The 24,910-nt window shown below is 40.1% G+C and overlaps 1 protein-coding gene across 2 annotated transcripts; it reads right to left on the reverse strand.

Annotated features, from left to right (window-relative positions):
* Positions 1-221: 221 nt before the first annotated feature.
* Positions 222-22,182, reverse strand: HPRT1 (hypoxanthine phosphoribosyltransferase 1). 2 transcript variants are annotated; one of them, XM_072876807.1, is made up of 10 exons: positions 21,931-22,182; positions 21,342-21,434; positions 19,688-19,794; positions 18,002-18,185; positions 12,415-12,480; positions 11,391-11,408; positions 8,969-9,051; positions 6,551-6,597; positions 4,229-4,305; positions 222-3,588 (listed from the first exon to the last, which is right to left on the reverse strand). In XM_072876807.1, the coding sequence occupies exons 1-10, from the start codon at positions 22,108-22,110 to the stop codon at positions 3,541-3,543; spliced, it is 903 nt and encodes a 300-aa protein (XP_072732908.1). In that variant the 5' UTR covers positions 22,111-22,182; the 3' UTR covers positions 222-3,540. The 2 variants fall into 2 exon arrangements, with proteins under 2 accessions (XP_072732908.1, XP_072732909.1); XM_072876808.1 differs by lacking the exon at positions 21,342-21,434 and having other exon boundaries at positions 21,931-22,103.
* Positions 22,183-24,910: the final 2,728 nt, after the last annotated feature.

Below are 24,910 nucleotides of genomic sequence, written 5' to 3' on the forward strand. Positions count from 1 at the left end.
AATTTCCCCATCAAAATAGTTGTCAAACTACAACTGCTTGTGCAATTAAATAAATTACAAGTCCTTATACACTAAAAAAGAAAAAAAAAAGAAAAAAAAAAAAGACCACGGTGATGTCTCATTTGCTTATAAAGGTACTTGCATACAGTTGAGATCTGATCTTGCAAGGTGCAACCTGAATGGGAATGACAGGCAGGCAGACACGGCAGAAACAGTCCTTTAATGAATCGTGAGTAACCAGCTCCCTGTAAGTAGTGTCAGATCCTCACTGCTGGATTAGTGCATGCTTGACAGGATTTTCAGAGCATAATAGACAATGAAACACCACCAACATTTAATCACTCAGGATATACAATTACAAGGCAACTGAAAGATGCTCATTTGTCTCAATTTTCAAAACCAGGATTAACCCCCCCAAGTGAACTGCCAGCTCAGTTCACATAAAGACTTTTAACCACATCTCCCAGCTCTGTCTAGAGCACTTTAGATTCCGATCAGTGTGAATTTAGAGGAAGAAGAATAAACACTCCAAACCAGAGCTACACATTTGCGGTACAAAGTCAGGCAGCGTCAGTGGTCTGCGGCAGGCAAGAATTATCAAAATGTACAGAAATGCCAGATGTCACAGGGTGAGACAGTATAGTAAAGCCTATAAATATTCAAAATTATTTTTCCAGCATACATTCGTGATTCATAAAATGTGGAACCATAATGAATTTCAAATGCCACATAAATGTTCAAATACAAGATTTTCTCTGTGCTTTCATAATGTTTTAACAATATGTGTCTGGGTTACATGAAGTTTGCATTTCACTTGCAAAGGTGTGACTAAAACCCCAGTCTTTTAACCAAAAGTATTGAATAAAAAGTAACGATTGCATTTTCAACTTTTTTCAAGTGAGACTTTATCTTCCTGTAGTGCACACACAGGTGCTGTAAAAGGCTGCAGTATGTTAGAACTGCTCTAGCAAGGGTGAGAGAGGGGGTAACTTTTTATCTGAACAATTTTCATAGAGAGTAACAAAAGCTTTTGAACGAGGAAGCCCTCTGGGGTGATGATAAACTTCATCTGACAAGCACCTATGCAAAGGAAGTGCAAAAAAAAAAGTGCCTGTTCCCTAGCATTTGAAAAGTGGGAACATTCAGGAACTTTTTTTTTTTTTTTTTTATATTGACCTTTTCCATCAGACACAGGCGAGGTTTGTTAGAAGGCAGACCTGGGATCCTGCAGCATCACTCCTGGGGTCAGTGTAGCTCAAGGGTATCTTCCCAAACCTCTTCTGTGACTACACCACATGCACATATCCATGCAGTTGCAACTCCTACCCCCAACAGACCAGTAATCTCTCCACTCCAGCTAAGGTTTTCAAGATAAACCCCTTGTTATGACTAACTCAACCTCTCCTCCCTTTCCCAAATCACAGCATTTGAATAACTGTCTTAACCAAGACAGGAAAATATTTCAGGACGAACTAATTTAAGGGTTTGGTCCTAAAAGATAGTGGACATCATAAGTTCTCAGTGTTTTCCTGCATGTATTGGTACTTTTAAGCCATCTCTCTAGTGTAATCTCCAGCTGCCATTAATTTATTTTAAAACACATTGTGAAGTAGGAACTACCAAGAAAGTTGACAAGAACACTACTTTTTAAGATGAGACCTTAAGTTCAACCAGAACTAGCGAAAACTTGAATGGATGTAATAATTCTCAAGTGGGTTTATATTTTTCTATGTTGCTTTTGTGCTTCCTCTTCTTGGAGATGCATCATATATTTTGCAACAAGTCATTCCAGGGACAGTACACGTTCTCAAAAAGGCATATACACAAACATTATTTAGGACATTGAGAAATACAATCAGTCTTTGTAGTGCATTTAGAAAAAAAAGCTCTTTGGAACATTAACTATAACATTGCAAAAGTATAGTATAATCGCGGTCAGTGTTCTAATATTTGTTAATGAGAATTTTGATTTACAAATAGATTTACACATTCTGGTCATTTGATCTAAATTACATTGTGTAGATTATTCATATTTTAAGTCTGCTACTAACTACTACAGTTGTAACTGAGCACGCCATGGATGGACAACAATGCACAGTACTTGGAAAAGTACAGAAACATGACCCAAACTTCAAAACCACAGAGAAATCTGTCAAAACAGGCTGGCAAAAACTTAATTATGTATTAAGCACTGAGCAGTGTTAAATCCAAGCATACAGTGGAAGAATCCATGTGCAGAAGTACAAGAACCATGTAAGCTAAGGGACCGAAAAGCACGGCTCAAGGACAAGGTGTGAGATGGGCTGCCGTGTTTAGAATTAAACTCCACACGAACAGAGGTGTTAAAGAAACAAATGCAAATGATTACTTACAAAATTATTGTGGTGGTTTTTTTCCCCCACCTGTGTATGTTTAATGAACATACAATCTCCACTCTTCATTTTTGCCAAAACAGAACAAAGGACAGTGCTTAAACCATTTTCTGCGAAATCTAGTTTGGTTATGGAATATGCAAGTGTTTCAGTATTTTCCGTCAGCACTTTATTGTCTCTCGTAGACAGGATAACATTAACCAAAAGCTCTACAAAGATAACAAATGTAGAGTCTGCCTTCACTGTCAGAAACACTTATGAAAAATATTACTGAGAAGAAAATTTCAAGAGCACTTTAATATACAGAATGAGTGGCATAGATTTATGGGGCTTATTTTAAAGAGACAGCCTTTATTTAAAGTACTTTGTTTTGTAGATCTTATAAAGTAAACATTACAATACTTTTTCAGAAATATATTAAAATTGTTTAAATTTAAAAGGCAATTCCACTGGCTGATGGATATTTTTAAAGGAAAAAAAAAAATCTAACAGAAACAGGCAGCTCAACTAAAACTAGATTTTAAACATTCTGTTTTGCCATTCCATGTCTTTTAAAACAAACAAACAAACAAACAAAGACATTTTTCACCCAGACTTCCTTTACAGCAATAAGGCAACTCCGGGAGATCTGAATGAGCTCCTTGGAGCTTACAGATACTGTAACTGGCTGCTCCTCATGCTTTATAACACCCAAAGGTGCAACTATCCATTAATCACAAACACATTTGTGCATTAAAATATAAAACTTAAATTACAGATTTTAAAAATATTACTAATAAACTTCCCTATCATAAAATGTTTTACATTTACAGTACTTGAACTATTTCAGTTCTGGGTTGATGAGGTTTAAGCAATTTACCACTGCAAGAGTTAGACTCTGGAGCTCACAAACAGCACAACCCAACCAGGGGCAGCAATAGTCGGTAGAGTCATAGTGCAAATCAAAATAAGGAGTGCAGAATTGCACTAGTTGTTTACATTTCTAAAATACAAATGAACAAGACGAGATCTTATACTGTACATGCAATAAATTATAGTAAGCATATGACAATGGGACTGGGGCATTCTACAATTTTAGCTGGTGTACCAGAGTTGAAGCCTGTGAAAGATAGGACTCAGTAAACAAAACATTTCAAAGCTCAAGTGTCGTAGCACTTGAACTATGCTTTCATGCTTTGTACTTCTGCTTCCCCGTCTCGCTGATCACACAGATATGCTGAAACAAAATAAAATAAAAAGCTCCTGTTAGAAAAGTAATGTAAGAGACCAATGTTTTACATATGTATTCAATAATGCACTTCTGAAAAAAAACCACAAGCATGCTATACACGTTTCAGTACAAAAGAATCTTGTGATGCTGTTCATGCAGAACAACTTAAGCCTTTTTTTTACCTAAAAATCTCAACATTGCCTTCTTTCTCCTCCCTCTCATTATCCCACCCACTGTCTGATATAAGGTTGGTGAGACCCAGATGAAGAAGTAATGACTTAGGATAAAAAGTGAACCCCTTTTAACTTCCAAAGTCTCTCTTCTCTAATTCTTATATAACTAAGCAAATGCATTTATTTGTTGTAGACATCTGGTAAGATAAGAAACTTCACACAAGCTTCACATTATTTCCATGTTGACAGATGTATAGCCTCCATTCTGCATGTAGCAAAACAAATTTTAATTTCATAAGAGCTCCAAAACACTGTCCTGCTGCTGTAGGGTTTGCTTTCATCATTGCATCACCAGCGGAACAGATTTGCACGAGGCATGATTTACAGAGGAGGGAGAGTGATGTGTGGAGACTTCCCTTCCTTCCTCCTCCCTAGTTTTAAATGGACAAAAACATACGGGAAAAATTACTTACGTTCAAATCTCTAAAGTATTCATTGTAATCTAGGGCGTATCCCACAACAAATTTGTCTGGCACTTCAAATCCAACAACTGAAAAAGACCATAAGTCACCAGTATGTTAGAAAAGAACTTCCTAGAGTTCACGAGACCTTTTTACAGAGACAATCTGGAATTTTATAGATATGGATGCATCTTAACTCACTTTATTTCTTCCACTCAAGCATCCTCAGATTAATATTCGAGCTATTTTAAAATCTTAACTTACTTTGTTGATCTATTTCATCAACTAAAGCAAATTAAATAGATGTATTTATTGGTTCCCACACAGCAGCATAGTGCTAGCACGCAGTCTGCAAGAAATGAATGGAAGCACTTAAATCTACAGACAGGGTATAATTATCAGAATGTAAAATTCCTTTAAAATTTCCTGCAACTTTGTAAATACATAGAAAAAGAGCTGGTACTTCCCAGCACTTCCTGCATGCTTGACGTGCCAGTGCAGAAGCAGTGGAACTGGTGAGCACAGCACAAGTCAGCCTCACAGCATCATTCAAAAGGCAGCACCTCTGGGAGCTGGACCTGCACCTCGGGTAGGGCTGCAGGAAGGTACCCAAAGGCGTAACAAGTAGGCAGATTCAGTCATCAGCTCCTTCAAAACTATGGGTGTGCAAGTCCAGTAAGACTCTCGGTGAAGGGCTGGGAGAGTGAGCACAGAATAATGTGAATATCAGAACCACAGTTATTGCAGGGACACCAATCCTTCGCCTTTGAACAACTGCCCACTCTCCGCACTCCACCCTCGCAACTCGCAGGCCATGACCTGATACGTAGGAATATGCTATGACTGCAGGACAGCTCTGCTAAAGCACGTCTCAGGTCCTAATCTCTCAGTACAGAGAGCAGTGAAGAGCAAAGGGCACTCTGTTCTTTATGGAGTCACTTGCAGGTTTCAGAAACGGGTGGGGGGTTTTGTTGAGTTGTATTGTTTTTTTCTTCTCCCAGAGAAGCTGCCTAAAAAGAGCACATCAGCTATCCCACAGATTGTCTGAACAGCTCTAGCAGGACAGTTTGCGGGTGGTCAAGCAGTATCAGTCCAACCTGTCCACACACACTATAAAATGACCAAAAATATAAAATGATATAAAGTAATATAAAATTTCCAAATGGCTTTCTCCCCTCATGCTAAAATTAAAGACTCCCGAGCAGAGGAAAGCTGCACGGTTTTTCTCTCCCTGGCTACAATGAGGCTCCGTAAGGAAAATAGGGAGATAAATCATATAATTCAAAGGAAAGGCTGTGTGCATTTTTTGAAAAATTAAGGCAATGTTTAGCATCTACTTGGCCTTATAATACAGGGATAAATGGAGGCCCAGCCTTTACTGCCTTGTTGTCTCTTCTTTGAGAGCTCACTGTCCTGCACTGAACAGGTTGCCTCTGCGGACAGATGGCAAAACAAGTCATCTGCTGCAAGATGCTCAAAAGGCAGACCATTAACCCAGCTAAGCCTATAATGAGATCTCAGGAGTGAGGGGCATCCTTGACTGAGGGGAACACCTCAATTAAGCTTCTAAGGCATTGGAAAATTTCAGTTCCAGAATATCGTACAACCTTGGAAAGGAGGAGTAAGAGGATGCGATTCTGCTGCTAAGTTCATTCCACTTCCATAGTGAAAATACATAGTCCAGATTAATAGGAATTTAGCCTCTGGAACAGGGTTAACACACATAGCCCTTCCCAAGGCATGAGGTGCCATCACTCTGGTATCACTGTCAGCTCTGGAAGCTATTCCTTTCTTTATGGTCTTGGGACAGACAGGAGAAGACAAGAAGAGAGTAATTCAGATGCCTAGACATAACCGGGTTTGTGCCAATTTAGGCATCTTACCACTATAAACTTTTATCAGACCTGCTACCCTATGTGGTCCTCCTACATTCCTGGGGACATCCAAATGGCATGGGGTGGCTAGGTTTAGACACCTGAATCACTCCCAAAAGTGTCAAAGGTGAATCCAGCAGATTCTGCTGACCAAAGCATTTGACTACATGCAAGCTGGGAGAATTTGCACCTGAAAAGGGTATAACCTGGGCCAAAATATCAAAGTTTGCTTTTCATATAGTAAAATGTTACAAAAAGTTAAGAAAAAAAAAGATCAGATCAAATACAGATTAACTCTGTCAAAATACATGCCAAATATTTAAATTCCCTAATAAGAGCAAAATCTATCAAGAATCATTAGTGAAAACTTATTTGGAACATCCTCGGACTTTGACCAAAGGGTACACAATACAATGACATACTTTTAAAAATTAGTAACGGTTGTCAAAAAGTCACTTACAGTCTGGCCGATATCCCACACTTCGAGGAGTTCTTTTTACCAACAAACTGTCAAATAAAACCAATGTAAAACTGAAACATGGAAAAGCACTGGGTGCAAATATATGAGACTGTTTTGATGACAGACAAGCTGAATTCAGCCTAAATATGCATAACTGAAAGCATAAGTACACATATTTTAAACTATTATTTTATTTGCAGGTGCAGCTGATCATAATGACAAAAATCAGTATTTCCTAGAATCATGAATGGTCCACAGCCTAAAGGATAACTAACAGGTCTGCAAGAAAGAGGCTAGGAGATACTGATCTGGATGGATTTTCATTGTGCAAAGTGACTTAATGGGGTTTTATGTGTTAGGAACTTCAGGCGCAATTTAGCTTATAGGTAGAGAGGCAACAACTTGGGACCTGGCCAGACCAACTGAGCTCTTTTCAAAAGCATTAGTATTACGAAGCAAAAGTTCAGCTGCTTAAATGCAACCTCAATTGTGCTTGCGCAACATGTCCTCAAACTGCTTTTCACTGGCAATACTACTTACCCCCATAAAGAAAATGTAATTGGTTCTGATGATCAGGTGATTACAAACCAGCTCCACTTTTCCAGAATTAACAGTCAGAGGTGTAAAAAGCATGGAGATACAGAGTTGGGGGTATTGTAGTAGAGAGAAATGCCTTGCTAGTTTGATTCCCTCATTACTCCGTTGAGCACTTCTACCTCTTAGAAGACAACCCCACAGGCCTGACATTTGTCTGTCTTAGCCATACAGAGACTTTGTGAGGAAAAGAAAAGGTGGCCGATGGCTGAATGTTAAGACAGAAGTCAGCATAACTCTGTGCATTAAGCACAGACCTCCTTCCCTCCTGCATCACCCCGAAAGGTAGGGCTTCATTTGTTAGAGTCACAGTTTCAATTTTAGACAGTTACTAAAACTTCTAGTTGCGAGACCTTATTTTTGATAATTGGTGTAAGATTTGATCTGAGAAGCCCCAAAAATCAACATTAGCATTAATTCACATGTCCTTGCAACAACTGCTTAATTGTCAGAGAGAAATAAAATAAATTAAAAAAAAAAATACAGAGGCAAGTAAGAACATTACACTTCAGACTATCTAGAACGATCACGTTTACCTGCTCAAGTCTTTGGCAGACCCAAATTACTGCAACAGGTTTAATCAACAGGAAACTGGACTTTGCTCATACTATGTTATATTCATGATGTACGCTGCAGTGTTAGGGCACTATTCAGTGACAAATATTTAAAATTTGGCACACTTAATCCGGCCAGGGAGAAATCCTCAACAACCTCACCTTCAGCAGGTCACCTCCAGATTATCAGCAAGAAGAGCTGTTCCCGTACATCTAACAACTGCTTTGACATTGTTATGGCAACACAACTGATTAGATATTACACACAGCTCTGCTTTATCTCTAATCCCCAGCAATCATTATGCTTTTATTGTAAAATACACAACCACAGCATAGCAGCATAAAAGATGCAATTTAAAAAGAAGTAGAAAGAATTTTGATATTGGTTAATAATATAACAGTATCCTCAATGTTTCTTGTTAGTTGTAAGTTCTTTAATTATAAAATGTTTTGAAACTAATTGATTAAAGATGTAACTAAGTAGAAAAGCCTGGAAGAGCATATGGCTGGGTGACTCTCACAGAATGACCTCTAAAGCTCAGCTGCAGTATGCACCCTACACAAACAATAATGTTAGTGTGAAAACTAATTTAATTCTACAATTAAACAGGGCAAACTAAGAAAAGGTCTCAATTGCACAGGTACACTACTGCAGTATACTGAAGCTGCAGATAGCGCAAGCAGAAACAAATATGTTTGGATAGGACTACATATACTTAAGTGACAACCACTGATTTTTTTAATCCCCATCTCTAAAAAAGTCTACATTTATGAACTAAATTTGTGTTGAAAATATCTCTACCAACTTGAAAGGGTATTTTTTTAAGCCCAAAAGATTTAAATTCTTCCATATACTTCTAAACATAACTTGGACTTCAGTGGTAAAACCCCACAAACCTTACCATAACATGGTAAGGCAAGATATGTACCAGGCATGCACAAGCTATCCCCTTCTGAAGCACTGGAATTCTTCCAGCAATAAGATTCGAAAAAATAGTGTTTCCACCAGCCTTAACGAACATATGTTCTCATAACAAGCAAAAGTGCTTTTGGAGTTTAAACAAATACTAAACTCTAACAGATCACATCATATATGACTCCTATGACTCCTGCTTAAATGTTCCCTCCCACTTCTCTTCCATGGAATTTGTTTTTTGTTTGTTTTTCTGTTGGTTTTGTTTGTTTGTTTTTTACACTGTGTCCCCTTCTTAAAGTGAAATACCTTAATAATACAAATTACAAATACAAATAATCATAATTAAAAATTTACCTGGCTACTTTCACCATCTTTGGATTGTACTGCTTAAGTAGAGACAGCAATGTTTTCATTGTTTTACCAGTATCAATTATATCCTGAAAATAAAAATCTCAATTAAGAAATAATATTAAACATGTCAGAGTAGCATTTTCAAGTTTCTACAACAGAAATTGCTCATCCGCAATAGCATGAAAATATGCCAAAATATGGTTCATAATCAAATATAGGTGACGTAATACCATGTTGTGCTTATACAACTATGCTCAGTAAAGTGATCACACACATTAACAATAGTTCCTAATTGTTGTGGGTAACTATGACTTTGAAAGCAGTTACTGAACTATAACTTCCTTGGCTCCTTTTAGAGATCTTATGGCTTGTGCTCCTTGCAGCTATTAGACAAACAATGTTTAATTCGAATATGATAAGAGTAACATTAGTCTTGCTGTTGAGCTCAGTAACAGAGACAGATGTATACAACAGAAAGAAAAGTAAGAAGGGAAAACGGGCAGAACAACCCACTATTGCAATTAAAGAAAAAGGAGTGTGATTTACATTACAGATCCAAGAAACAGCCAAAGAAATTGCACTGGGGATATCTGGGTGCAGTTCTAAAGTCTATATTCAAACACACTAAAATGAATTTTGACACACCATTTTAATCCCATCCACTGCACATATAAGCAGAAAAAAAGAATATATGGCTTACAATTGAAGCATCAGAAATGGACTCCTCATTTGGACTGAAATAATCACATGATCTTTAGAGGGACAGTCCTTACCCTGGCCTGAAATCAAGTCTGTTTGAGGTGAAGGAGGTAGATAAGACAGAAGCAGCAACGTTCTAGTTTCACCTTATTTTCCTATGACTCCCAATTAAAATAAAAATCAAACAAAAAAACTCAGAGCACCTGTCAGCTATACCGTCTTTAACACTTAATGCTTATAATCATGGTTATAAACTCAAGAAAAGTTAAAGGCACACATATATATAGATAAAAATAAAAGTTGGTGAATAAACAGAAGTAGCTACTTCCATACTCTAAAATAAAAACAGAACCTATTACTCATTTTGTATTGTGTGATTATCTCTTTACTGGAGGTGAATCTCCATTTTGTTCAGATTTTTTGCACATTAAAGGGATGTTGTATAGAAAAGCCTAGTGCTCTGGTGCACAAGATATTAAACGTACAATAAATGTATATTTTTATTGTTTGACAGTTAAAACGGTGGCTGGTCATATTTGACAGTGTATAAGACAAGTTACTGGATAGATGATTCACTGAACAAATGAGAAACTAACCTAGTTAGCCGTCTGGGACTTTAAAGACATACATTCATCTGAAATGGAGCAGACACATAATTAAATGCATCTGCCTATCTGAAGCAAAATATACTTCAAAGGACACCACTGGTCACACAGATGACTGCTGTATACATACTATTTTGGTAGGAGTTTTGGAACTGAATGTGCTTCCTGTGGAATAATATAACCTTCTCAAATTAAAAAAAAAACAAAACAAAACAACAAAACCCAAACAACCAAAACATAAATCCCACATTTTATGCCATCCTTCCCTTTGACTGCTAAATCAGTTGCCATAGCTGTTTCTTTGCTTACAAATAAGCCATTTCCATTATTTGGAGCCCTAAGACGTTATTAGATTGCCTGTTCATTTTTCCTGTCTACTGCTGCTGCTTCCCCATCCTGAAAGAGGCAATCTTACTCAAGAACATCCTTTGTCAAAGTGATACTTACTGAACACAAGCAACACTGTCCATCAAGAAAGAGGTATGAAAGCAAGAATTAAGGAATAGTACCTACTAGGAAATCAAACCGAGGTGTACTGTACGTGGTATCATCCAAAGAACCATGACAAGACAGAGGAACAGGAATTTAGCAATTGCAAAATGCTAATTAGGAATTAGCACTCTCTGTGTCACTATTCTCTAAACAAATTATACACAGGGATATTGGGCTTAGATCTGTTTTTCACATATTTTAGGATATTCCTACTAGGAACCTCTTTCTATCCCTGCAGTTTAATTTCCTAGCTGGCTGTTATAAACCCAGAACAATAATATGCTTAATATCACTTTGTTCAGGCTACTTTTTAAAATTTAAAAATAAAATAAAATACATTTTAAAAACCCCAAACATTTTAGAATTGACAGAATCCCAGAAAACTGAAAGCAAATGCAAACAATTTTACATTGATATTTCCCTTGTTAAATTTGGCAGTTGAATGCAATTTGAGAATTCAAAACACAGATCATTTCAAATTCAGAGCTCACTTGCCAAATTCAGGCCTGGAATCAGAAGCTGGAAGCCTTCAAACCAGAAACTGTAGGTTTTCTGGCTTAAGAACAACTTCTATTAAAACTCTTTTACCGGTCACACATTAGAACTTCAAAGTGAACCATAATACTTACTTCTACAATCAAAACATTCTGGTGGGGAGAAAAAGACAAAAAGAAAAATCCATTAATACCTAGAGAATAAGCCATTGCTTATATATATTAATCTCTATAACTTATTAATTCTCATTACAGTTAAATATTTGTACCACCATTTATGTATGTTTACTCATGTAACAGCGAATTCTATGTAGTTAACATTTCTGATGCTCTAATAACAATTAGCTGGCAATGAGATTCTCCTCAACATCTCAAGCTGAGTACAAAGTGGTCTTTAAATTATTTAGACTTTGAGAATTCTAGATATACGCAAAAGAGATCACAACAGAGTCTACACAATTCGTATTCTTCTAAAGCAAAGAGTGTCATACTATAAAGACACGTACGATTCTGTCATACCTGCTTCCTTTATATTGAACTGTAACATACATGCCTTAAAGATCACATGTGTAAGGAGAAGGGGAAGTAATGTGTTCTGACAGAGCAGGAGGCACTGATGCTTTAACCCCAGACATGTGGCTCAATGATCTCCATAGAGTCACTGGAGAAAAGCAGACTCCCAATCTGCATTCTCCCATTTCCTTCTCCCTTCACTGCCTGTAACAGGAACCTCAGTTCCTAACCTGGGCTGCACATTACACATCTCAACAGTACGAATTCCCATCACTACTTCAGTGAAACGCCAATACAGCAAATAAATAATGCCGCTTTCTTTTAAAGGTAGTTTGTAGACAACAACCCACACAACATTATTCTTCTCAGGCACTGCAGAAAAAGAAATCTCCTAAAACTTGCTGATACTGAAGATGGTGATTAGAGTTTTTTTTGTTAAGTTCAAGCTAAACTGATGGCTTTGGTGGGGCTTATCCACTCTCCTACAGTGGAGAATATTTAAAGGAAACTCTTAAGTTTTAGGGTTTTTTAAAACTCTATGATCTTCACACACTAAAAGAGCAGCCTTAAAACCATGCAGGTATGTGGGTTCTTTAGTGGGTTGGTTTGTTTGTTTGTTTGTTCTTAAACATACAAAGAGCCATACCTTTCCAGTCAAGGTTGAGAGGTCATCCCCACCAATGACTTTTATATCTCCAGTTGACTGATCATTCTAATAAGAAAGAGGAGGGCAAGCATTAGCATTACCAGAATTAAAGTAATTTTTCTTCCAGTAAATACCAAAACTGCAAAGTACATAACCACTGAATGTTAATGCTTTCAGAAACACAGTACCAACAGTGTCTCTCTATTAACTAAGAAATTAAAAGTGATCAAATTCAAAGATGGTATTTCAGATTAAAGATTGTTTGACAAGAGATCTGCATAAATGCAGGCACCACCTCTCATCTGTGACCATTATATATACATATGTATCTAAAAAAATATGATTTGCTATGCATTCCGTACAGATATGGAAATAAGACAAAAAGCATTTCAGTTTCCAAGCTGCATGCTGCTATATAGCTGGTAATTTACATTTTAAGCTTTAATGCTTTAGAAAGCCTTTCTCTTTGAATAAGAATAAGCAATCTTATAACAAGTAACAAGAATAGCCAGCAAACAAGGCAGAGATTAATATTTAGAAATATAAGCTACAAAAATAGCCAGAAAAGCTTATGTTTGCCTAGTTTACAACAAATATTAGCAACGATCTAATTACTTTTTATAGTAATTGAACAGCAACATAGTTACACTATCACTACAACACAGCATTTGCTTCAGTAAAACTAAACTTTGATACAAACGTAAATGAACTGTTCTATAAGAAAGTTAAAAACAGCTGCTAGGAGTGCTTCATGGATCTTTGCAGTTTATTTAGAGTCATTCAACTGACTTTAAACCTTGACAGTGTCTCACAGTTCATATTGGATGAGATATGCTTATTATTGTATTACTTACAGATGATGACATTATCCTACAATTTAATTATTTCAGTCGAAGGTTAATATTGCTTATCAAACTTTATTCTCGTAACTCCTTACCACATATCTTCCTTTTAGAAAAATGGTAGCATTTTGCTGCTGCACCTTGAAGCGCAAGTGTGCCACACAACTATGCGGGCATGCAGCAAAACAGCAGTTCCTTCCCCAAACCCAGAAATTACAGATACAATACAGAGGGGACCACAAGGGAACAGAGAGACAGCCACGCACAGCTTCCTGTTTTTACAGCCACATGAAGATGGATATTTGTGCTATATGAATTGTAGGCAAAACCTAAAAATGTTATCACAAAAAAGGGGAAACAAATGATTTAGAGAGGCACATGCCAAGTACACAATAAGTAACACTGGGACGATAGTAAAGAGAAAATGTATTTTTCTCTTTAAATTAAAGTCTTTTGGGCAGTGGTGTCACCGGTCTAGGATAAAGAAGTGCTGACAGCTCTAGGCATGTAAAAGCAGATGATAAAACTAACAGATACTTTCACTTTAAGATCCCCATGACACAACATTAAAAAACCCCCAATAAATTATTAGAAAAAGTATCTTTTCAGTTTTACCCCATGTGTTTTAAAGAAAACATTAGTTTGAGTTATACCACTCTGAAATTACACTGAAGTGCCATGTTTCATTACTATACGGAACATCCATTTTTTTTACAAGTAGCCAACTGTTTCAGTGCTTCCATAACAGTGCAAACGATAACTAAAATAACTATTTGAAAAAGTCCAAAAACAATGATGTCCAAAATGATTGTTGCTTGACCCAGTAGGTATACACACTGCTACCGAATGCCTGAGATACTGGCTAGATCAACCACAAAAACGTGATTCAATTAAGCACTGTATTCATAAAGCTAAAGGACATTTCCTGTGTTCACCCTATCTTAAAATTATCTTAAATGACAGCTTCTTTAAGATTTTCCTTGTTTATGTTACAGGATTCTCTCTTATCTCTTCCTACGCTAACAGGAATTTCATCCTCCTTCCATGGAAGGATGTAAAAAAACATCATTCCTTACAAAACAATGATGGAGAAAGATGTTACAGGTATTTGTTCCATTAAAATTACAGGCACAGATGACAGAATCATACTCCTTGGTATATGCGTAAGATCAGGTTCCTGATGATCTGTTTGGCTACAAAGCAACACACTATACTCAAACAAGAACACCACAAAACTGTAGGTTACTGTAAACCTTTGGATTATGCATATTAAAGTATGAGGATCAGCAAAGAAAAAACAATCTAATCTACAGAAACTCTCCTGCTCCTTCCCACCAAAAATCATACAAATGGCTACACTTTTTAACGCAAAACATAAATCTTCATTGGCATAGAAACCTGCATTCCTATGCAGGTACTGAGCTCCTCAGCAATTAAAGGACAAAAAACAGTTAAAGAATTTCCAATACTGGATGTAACCAGATTTCCACTAGAAAGAACTTTCTTTAATAATTAAGCAATATTTTAATTATCTTCAGGAGCATTATTTCTGATTTCAGTACTGGTAAGACTTTAATGCTTGTGGTTTAACACATAAGAGTTTTACTGTTTAGATCTGTTTTCACTGCCTCCCGGTTGTCACTGCTGGAAAACAATAATGCTTTACAAGATCATAACTCCTGACTCAAGTGACTCCAAGATCACCTTTTAAAAAGGCATTTAAAGTTCCTTACAGTATTTGGTATAAGGCTTGGTTAACAGAGATCTTTCAGAATACTGCTGTGACCAGCCTAACCAGAGTTTACCAGAGGTTACCACTGAAAATCCCTATTTTCCCAAGTGACAGTGCAACACATCCACTGTCTTTTGGCTGCCCTTCATGACCACATAAACAACATTTGCTCATTTCCAAGTTTAAATACAGGAGACTGGTGAAAAGCCATTCTTCTTGTAGCACAAAATAAATAAAATGTTTGTCAAGAATACTGAGATCTGGGTCTGTTCACAAACACTATCTTTCCATTTCTTAACAGCTTGCCAGATTCATTAAAATTCATCTGTAAGGACTCGGAAAGCTGGAGTTGTGAGCAAAGTTTAATCACAGCTTGATCACGTCAGTATTCTTAGATAATTATTTTTGGGTGCAGAACAGTATGAACATTGCATTGCAACACAAAAAAACCCCATATGCTTGTAAATATTAAATGATTGGTTTGAAACAAGAATAGAACTTCAATTACATTAATTTCAGAACCATTACACAAGTTCAGCTGCTTTGTTTATGCGACCAGGGTATTTTTAACATCTTTTATCCAGCCTGTAAAGGCAGGCAGCATGATCTAGTAATCACATCCAAAGACAGCAACAAGAGAGCTAGCTCCACTTTCAACTGTCCATTACGGTTTATGACGGTTTTCACATCACTAAACACAGACCTCTCCATCTAGTAAAGCACAGATAAAAACTACAGAGCAGATTTAGCATTCGGACGCTATTAATGATAGAAGACCTAGTCAATCTGTTACATACATGTTCATGTTAGGACAATCTTATCCAGTCTATCAAGTAATGCAATCTAAAGGACATAAGTCTGGATATTAATAACCACCTAAGAGAGTCCACAGAAATGAAATGCTCGTAAATACTGTAGTGGAGGCATCAGGTAACAGGAGCTCCTCACTCATCTAGAACAAGAAAACATTCTTTTATAGAGTTGGCTGACAAAACCAAAAACCCTGAAGCCAACACCTCAAGGAAAACATTCTGCTTAGACAGCTTTCTGTCTAAATTTCTCCAATTTTCTCTTCATCTACTCGTTTTTACTACAAAAGCAGGCTTTTAATTTCCATAAAACTTATTTTGCTGCTCACTCCCCTATTAATATCAAGACACTGTAGTTCTAGTAATAAACAAAAGCAGCTGTAGCAAAGAAATAAACCAAAGCATGCCTAACACACCAGTATGAGCAAAGAAAACATGCATATAATAAGGCAGCCTTGCTTTTTAACAGAGGTTTTTTTTCAGGTGTTTCAAACCATTTCTCCAATAGTTTTTTTCCAAGTTAGTCAGAAAGTGGAGAGAGTGAAAGCGTGTAGTCTTTATATTGTTTTTTAAACAAGCCAAGTAAGTTATTGGAAGTGTTCCTTGAAGAAAGCAGAAGATACACAATTTCCTCACCAAAAAAAGGTGGGAGTCATAATTTCCTATTCTTTAACATACTACCGTGTAATAGAGATATTCAGCTTTTTGTTGTGGCTTTTACAGGCAGAATACATGAGCATGTGGTAGCTTAGTGGTTACATGGACTGGTGGTAGGAGCCTGAATCTTTCAGAGGGAGCAGAAGGAAAAGGTGTCAAACAGCTCTCGCCCACTGATTTAAACATAGTGCACAAGCACAGAGAGTGCCTTGTGAGATACAACCAAAGGCTGGCACGAACTTTTCTGCTCAGCCTTGCCTTCTCGTTAAAGAGCATAGCTAAATTACTGCCTCGCGTTCAGCAAACGTGGACATGGTTTCCAGGTAACCCCTGGACGGCCAGCTGTGTGTATGCCTTGGGCAGCCAGGGCTGCTCATCCTGCAAACGGACTTGACCAAAGCCCCATGCAGCTCTGGGCTTCGTGGTGAAATGTCAACGGATCGCTCAACAGCAATCATGAATTTATGAAGTTCTTTGACAGTCCAAACTAAGTCTGCAAATATCTCCCTCTGGTTCACAGTTCAATGAAATGAAGGATGAGGTTTCCAATTTAGTAATCTCTATTTTTTTCTACTGGAATAGGCAATCGTCTACAACTGCGGCAAGCAGCCTATACTGCTGACTTGAATGCAAAGTCGCTGAGACAGAACTAACAGTATAACCTTACAGAACAATTTATTCAAACACTCTAAACTGAAACCAAAAATGTCATTATTTCCATGCTACAGATGGTCTTATGGAACAAATCATAAATACCATCCTGAAAACACAAGACTAGGCTGTCGGTAAGTCAGGAAGCATACAGTACTAACATACATCTGCTTCTTCCTTTGACCTGCACAACATAACCTCGTGCTTCCTTCTATAAAGCTTACACATTACCTCATGTTACAGAATGTTAATTTCTCTACAAAGTTAAATCCTTGTGTTCAGAATGAAAATAAATTATTTTCCAAAAATGTAAACCCAAGGCAACCTATGCCTAGTCTTGAAAAGGTAGTGCCATATTCAGTGGCCACTAATCATAAATCTAGGTTCATGAATCTAGTAGCTCCTCAAGGCCATATACAACTAATTTTGTTCATTGTTTGGTTGAGCCAAACAAAAGATGAGATAGGGAACTCAGGTATAACTGTTTTTGCAGCTTTCAAGTCTTCCTGTCCAATGAATGATGTCTAAGCCACATAAAAAATCCTAGAATTAAATTTTTGTAACCGTAGTCGCAGGAGAATCCTCTGTATTATTCAGAGCCACAGCTTTAGAGATGGGGTGGTGGGCAGAGAGGAAATAGTTTAACAAGTAAAGGACATGGAAAGGGTGTCTGCTCTGCATAAGGATAGTACTGGGCTACGGAGATATCAAGGTCTAAAAGAAAACAGATTGTATAATAAAGTAGAGAAAGAGTAAATGAGCTTGTGACTCTTAATTCCCTTAATTATTTGTTTAATACTAGCACATTCTGCCAATAACAATATTAAACCACCTCTGTTAATAATTTGAAGTTAGTCAAATATATAAAAATTGCACAGCACTGCAGATATACTTACACAATAACTCTTCAACCTAATGAAGTCGACAGTCATGGGGATTGATTTGTCACTGTTTCTGTTCAGTGCTTTGATGTAGTCTAATAAATCAGCAAAAAATTTATAGCCACCCTTGAGTACACAGAGTGCTACAATGTGGTGTCCTCCCATGCCCTTCATAATTTCTCGTGCCAGTCTCTCCGTCCTATACAAAACAAAGAGAGAGTCAGCTGTCATAACACGTTTCACTTGCTTACTATAGCAGCAGCATTTTATACTGCTAACAGTAGCAAACACTTGCATCAAACCTGGAAACATATTTTGCTCAGAAATATTTGCCTACCACTTCAGTCACTTTTAGACATTACCGGTCAACAAAGTTTTGCTTTTCAAGGTTAATCTAACAGTGGCACTGCCAAACGCCTTTGTTTTCATACGTCACACTCAGCCAAAGCAAATCTTAACACCCTGAAGCTGTTTCACTGTCAGACATGCGACACAAAGGTGTGTTGTCTCCTTCCAACGACAGGTTCAACTTCCATGCAAAGAGCAACGTAAGCCAACACAACCACAAAGGCAGTAGCCCTCACTAACTGAGGAGGAAGAAAATTTTCAAATTGTAAACTAAAGAGTTTATATTTATTTGCCAAGCTAGAATGCCAGAAATCTGTCCTAACTGCAAAATACAATACCAACGAAGCAGAGCAAGAGAACACTGCACCGTTTTCCCGCAATCATTGTTTCTAAATTTATCTTGTAATTTATTTTAGAAAGCATGGTATGTATTTCTTGTGTGCCAGCTGACAGCAGGTTTCTTGGAGAAAGCCTACCATTATAAACTTTACATCAATTACTTAATGACATGTACTTTTATCCAATTTTTTTCCTCTATATGGACTTACGCTGCAAAGTTTTTACAATACTTTAAAAAAACATTTTATAGGAATGTTTATTATATCTAATCAAACAGGATCATGCAAAATCTAGATGTGTTCCTATTCACAAGATCTCCAGGAAGACCCACCCAGCACCACTCTTAAATGGTCGTGTGTCTCCAACAACTGCGTTACTGAATTTGTTGTTTATTCTCTTAAAGGGAATTAGCAACTATCAAACAGTAAGTAAAACAAAAATGCCTTGTAGACTTTATGCACTCATTTCTGATCACACAAAATAAAACTTCCACAGCACATCACAGATTTCAGCAACCACAGAAGTGACAGACTGATATTTGCACACACTAATGCCTTTCCCAGAAGGCAGGAGAAAGTTGAATTACTTACCTACCATACGAACATGAGAAAGTCTAAGATTATGTGGTCAATAATTTACATTTATTAATATCCTAAGGAAATTCAAGAGACTATAATTGTTTTCAGACTGAACTGGCACAACAAATAACATCTTTAATTGGGTTTTAAGAAGGTAAAACATCAAAGAAACACTGGAAAGAAAGTCGTATATTGCCATGTACCACAAAAATTCGCTTGAGTATTATGACAAATTTCCAAACAATAGCATAACTGCAAATGTACAAACTCTTAGAAGCCAAATAAGAAAGAGTAAATTAGCACTTGTACTTCTTAGTCTCTAATTAAATGTAATCTATTTAGACAGTCACCAGGCAGCAAAACTATCACTGGAAGATTGTTTATTCCAGCATCATGGAATCAGCTGGAGCAGTGTACTGTCTGAAGTCAAACAAACCTGTCCATGATGAGCCCATGAGGAATATAGACTTTTTCCAAATCATCTGCATAATGTTTAGGTATGCAGAACAAGTCCAGGTCGTAACCTTGTTCATCATCGCCAATCTGAAAAGGAAATAAGGTGAGATTTCTACAAAGCCTTATAGAAAGTCTGTGGTGAGAAACTGCAAGTCCTTTGCTTTATTCAGCAAACTATTAAACCCATTACGCTCATCAGGGTCACCTTACTTTCCCTCTCTGTAAAAACATTAGTCACACTGAACACAGCGTAAAGTGTAATCTAACAGAACCTACGGTTCACAAAAGTTGCTTGAAATACCACACAAGCTGTTGTGCAATACAATGTGGGGAAGAAATTAAGTCTTAACAACATTCTCCTACATCGGAGAGTGGGAAAATGAAGATACTACACCCCAATGAATCTCTTTATTCCATTAAAAAAATAATCAAGGAGCTTTTTAACACCTTTGATTTTCCTAGTGTAATGCAAAACCTGCATTTGCAATTAAGCAAGCAGAGGTTTTGACATGGACATCTTCCAAATCTCCACAACACCAAATCACAACAAAACACATGAGCCAGTTTTCAGGACAAGACAAGACAGCTACATGAGCATGCCAAGTTATGTTGCCGTGAAGCAAGCCTTCTCAGACCACCATCTGCAAACCGTGGAGGTTCAAGATCTTTCAGAATCTGAAATTAAAGCCCTGCTTCGGCAACCTGCTCCGCACAGGCAAATTCCTCGTATGAAACGGCCTGCAATATTAGCAAGTGTATACTAATTAGGACAAGGGATTAGTATATGTATGTAATTATACCAAACACTGCTGAAGTTCAGGGCATATCGTCACAACAGCATCAAGAATAACCTTCCCTGAACCTTAACCCTGCTGCTACTTGAAAATGACAATGTATTTAATTACTTCACTCTCCGGATATGCAGCTGAATGCTATTACATGTAAAATGAAGTTAAGAATTTCAGAGGGAAAACCGAAGCTTATTACTGACAGTTCACCAGGGCAGGCATTTTAAGTATCCATTTTGGCTACCACTGCCCTTGCAGGACACAGTCTTATTTCGGTGCCCAAGGAAGCACTTACCTGGCCTGTGATAGGCCAACTGTTTACATGGTTTTTTGTTGTATAACCCCTAATGAGTATTTCACACAGGGAATTTCGTGAGTACTCTACTCTCCCATCCAAAACAGACCCTGTATGAGCTACCCAAGCACCCAGCTCAGGCATCGAGTCCCTGATCAGGGTCCCTGCAATCCAGAGCAGGCTGTTATTTTAAGTATTAAGACAGGTCCCTCCCCAAACACATGGTATTTTCCTGTGGTTCAGACCCATCGTTCTATCTAGCGTGTCTACTAAATCTTCCTTTCCGCATTTGGTTGGGAATGGGCCCTTCCTACACATTTTATCAGGTTTTTTTATTGACTGCAGGGATTTACAGTCACGACCTCGTGGCCGGCACAGCTCTCAGCCGTAAGACACCACATGTATTTCATGAGCAGCCGGCACTGGCTTTAAAAAAATAATAAAAATGAATATGTAAGAGCCTTAGCAAATACGGCAATGACGCAAAAAAAAATCCTCCGAATGCTCTTTCTCCAAAAATACATCCTAACTTAAACATTTAAGCGACTTACACCGCACTCCCGGCTCTCACTAACAAACCGGTGCCTCCCCAGCACGCCACGAAAAGCAACAGGAATAGGAAGTTGTGCCGCGCCGGTTCGTATCTGGTGGGAAGTTGTTTCATCTTCATTTCTGAAGCGGCAACTCCGGCTGTCCCCGCCGTCCTCCGGGTTCAAATCCTCCCGAGACGCCACCCGTGACCGCGAACCCACCCCCGCGCTGCCCGGCGGCGGGAGGGGGCACAGCGGCCCCGGCGCCGCTCGGGCGAAGGGAAAGCGCCTCGCCCGGGGGGCAGGGGTGGAAGCCCCGGGCCCGGCGCCGGGAGGCCGGGGCGACCGTCAAGGTGACTCCGCGGGGCGGCGGCTCCCGCCGCTGAGGGTTAGATTACGCCCGCCCGCCCGCCCCACTCCGCTCCGCTCCGCTCCCTCACAGATCACCAGATTTCTGGGGGCAGGCGGGACCCCCCTCCCCTCAGCCGGCGGCGGCAAGGCGGGAGACACCCCCCTCCGGCGCCCGGCAGCCCCCGGCCCGGCGCGACGGCGGCAGCGGACAGGCTTCCCCGCGCGGGGAGGCCGCAGCGGCGCCGGGGGCCGCACTCACCACGATGCAGGGGCTGGGGGTCGCCATGGAGCGCGGCGGCCCGCCGGCGGCGGCTGCAGGCGGCGAGGAGCAGCAGCGGCGGCGGCGGGCGGCGAGGAGCGGGTAGGCGCCGCGCCCCGCCCCGCCCCGCAGCGGCCCCGGTGCCGCCTTCGCGCCCTCCGCGCTCCCCGCCCTCAACATGGCCGCGGCGCCGCCGCCCTCTCTGGCGGCCAGCGGCCTGCAGCGGTCCCGGCCCGGCGCGGGGGCCGGGGCCGGGGCCGGGGCGGCCCTGCCGGCAGCCGCCTCCCCGGAGGCGCGGAGAGCCGCCCTCAGCCGCGGCGGCACCGCTGCCCCGGCGGTACGGGGCGGTACCTGGCCGGCGCGGGTCCCCTCTCCCGGCCGGAGCCGTCCCCGTGCCCTCACGGGTGCCCTTCCCTCGCTAGGGCTGTCCCCACCCCATCAGGGGTGCAGGTGTCCCCTGGGCTGTCCCCCATCCCTGGGTCTTCAGAAATGATCTTCCCGTCCCCAGCGCAATGTGGGGATGTCCCCTGTCCCCCCATGTCTCCCTGGGAAGATCACTGCTATCCCCAGGGGGGAACAGGGTGTGTAATTGTTGCCCAGGCTCCTCTTCTCCATTGCCAAGGCAGGCCTGTCTTCCAATGCTGCTTCGCGCACCTTGAAGGAAGAAAGAAAGGGACTGTCTGCATCACTTAGGGTGTTCCTGTGAATCACGGGGTTCGCTGGAGCCTCTTTCTCCCCAGGCATAGGAAATCCAGCTTCCGGATACAGGAAGCTGAGGGTGTGGGGAAAATACACCTAAATACCCATCAGACTGGCACACATGGGCACTGGGGGCACTGCCAGCCCTCGGGCAGGGCAGGGTCGCCTGCCTTGAGCTCGGCACGCTAATGATGCTGGCAGTTTTGTGTCAGGACAATTGTGATAACCAAATCTCGTGCTTCGGGGCTCCAGTTGATCGCTTGCAGGGGTCGGGTCCCTGGGTGCACAACTGTCTGAATATATTGATTGTGGGATTTTTCTCCTCTGCTTTCCTTTGCAGCATTACTGCGGTCACAGCTAGCAACCGACCATTGCTCTGACATGGTGCAGGGAACCTTAGGAGATGCCACTCCACATCTGGCAGAGCAGGGAACTGCTATGCTTTAAAAGTAGGCCTTAGTGGGTAATGACTGTGCCTTTTCACTAAGCAAAGAGACAGGTGCCCCTTTCCCATGCACAAATGAAAGGGATCCCCTGCACCCCATCACCTCCCCTCACGGGGTGGATAGAAAATGCACTTTATTAAGTGCATCTCCATTTGCTGGAAGATAAGGCTGAGCTGTGCCTCCCGATACTGTCCATATCTTTAATTGTCTGAAGGAAATATTTGATCTTGAGGTAAAATAATAAGAAAGCATGGAAATGCCTGGATAGCTCCAGTGGTCTCAAATGGGACCCCCCTCCCCAGTGTCAACTTTTCCTGTAGGTCTGGAGTTAAGGACAATGCAACAGTCCAGATGGAAATTCACGGTTTCTTATATTCTAGCTTAAACAGTTATGTATCAGCTGAAGACTTTCCCCTTCTTTCTCTAAGGGGTGGAGACCAAGTTTTATTTTATGCTGCACGAATACTTGGTGTCAAGAAAAGGATAATGATTCTTAAAAATAACTTTATTCATAAAGAGCTGTAGCAATCAACTCCAGCTATACATCTAGCATTATTACTGTCGGCTCAGAAAACACGATGAAATCAATGTAAGTGTTCCTTTGTATGAAACAACCAATTTAAGCAAATTTTAGCTAAGCAAACAGGCATGCTCCCTAGCGAATGCGGTATTGTTACAGCTAGGTGTTCAGCTACAGTTTGGGCGGGTTAACTCTGGAGTGGGAGTAAGGAGCCTTTATCAAATTGCCTAGAGCAGCAGAATGAAATACGCCCTGCAGCTAATATCAGGAACATGCCATAGCTGGCCTATTTCCAGAAGGCTGGGAAAAACAGCAGCTGCCCTGTCAAGTTCAGGGAGAGCCTGACAGTATTGGGCAGTGGGCAGTATCTGTCGAGAGATCATTCAACCACAGAAGCGTTTCAGGATCTGCTTTTATTTTAGTTACTGAAGGCATTTCTCATTAATGACCAATAACAATGTCTGCCATTAGAAGTAGCATCCAACAGCACCTTTCTGATTGCATGCAAAAGTTGTTGGCTTGACTTCCGTGCGATTTCTCCCCAGCAGACAAAAGCATTAGTCCTGTTTCGCCCTTCTGGGTGAGCAATTTCTTTGTTCCTCCTGCCAACCAGCACATTTCTAGATCCAAAGCATTCCTGATCCTGCTGGCACCCCGTTATGGAGGGAAGAACAGATTTACAAAAGCAGAATTTTTTGCTGATTTTACAGGAAGTTGGTTAGCTGAGATCAGCAACAGATTTAGTAGATGACCAGTTTTGTTCTTGCTGGTATGGGAGCCACCGAGGTTTGCAGGGCAGGGTGAAGGGAGGGGGGTCAGAGGTATCTGGGAGCTGTACATTTTCTGTCTAGATGATGCATAAGGCAGGAGAGTCAATGTCTCTGGTATGCACAGCTTTTTTGAAGGCAAAATAATTTAATAGATATGTTGTGTCTCTGAGTAGATTCCTGATGTCATATATTTTGTCCTCTGCTGCCAGTCAGGCATATCTCAGTGCCTAGGCCCAGTGAACCATGGCCTGCGTGAGTGCCAGTTGTATGTAACTTTATTAACAGACTTTTAAAAACCTTGCTTGGTAACCACATGCCCCAGTGGCGGGATACCTGGAGATAACAACTGAGTATTCATCCTTTGGAAACACTTGAAATGGCGTGCTCTGAGTCAGATCTTCAGGTCACCGCCCATTCACCAATCCCCCTCTTCCCCCATTTTTTCCTCCCAGCTTTGCCATTGCTGCTGGGTGACTCACAGGGAATTAGCAAAATTTATCTGCTGTTTTTTTTTTTTCACAAGACAAGCCTCCTAAAAAAGCAAA

Source organism: Ciconia boyciana, chromosome 12, assembly GCF_034638445.1.
Source record: "Ciconia boyciana chromosome 12, ASM3463844v1, whole genome shotgun sequence".
Classification (NCBI taxonomy): Eukaryota; Metazoa; Chordata; class Aves; order Ciconiiformes; family Ciconiidae; genus Ciconia; species Ciconia boyciana.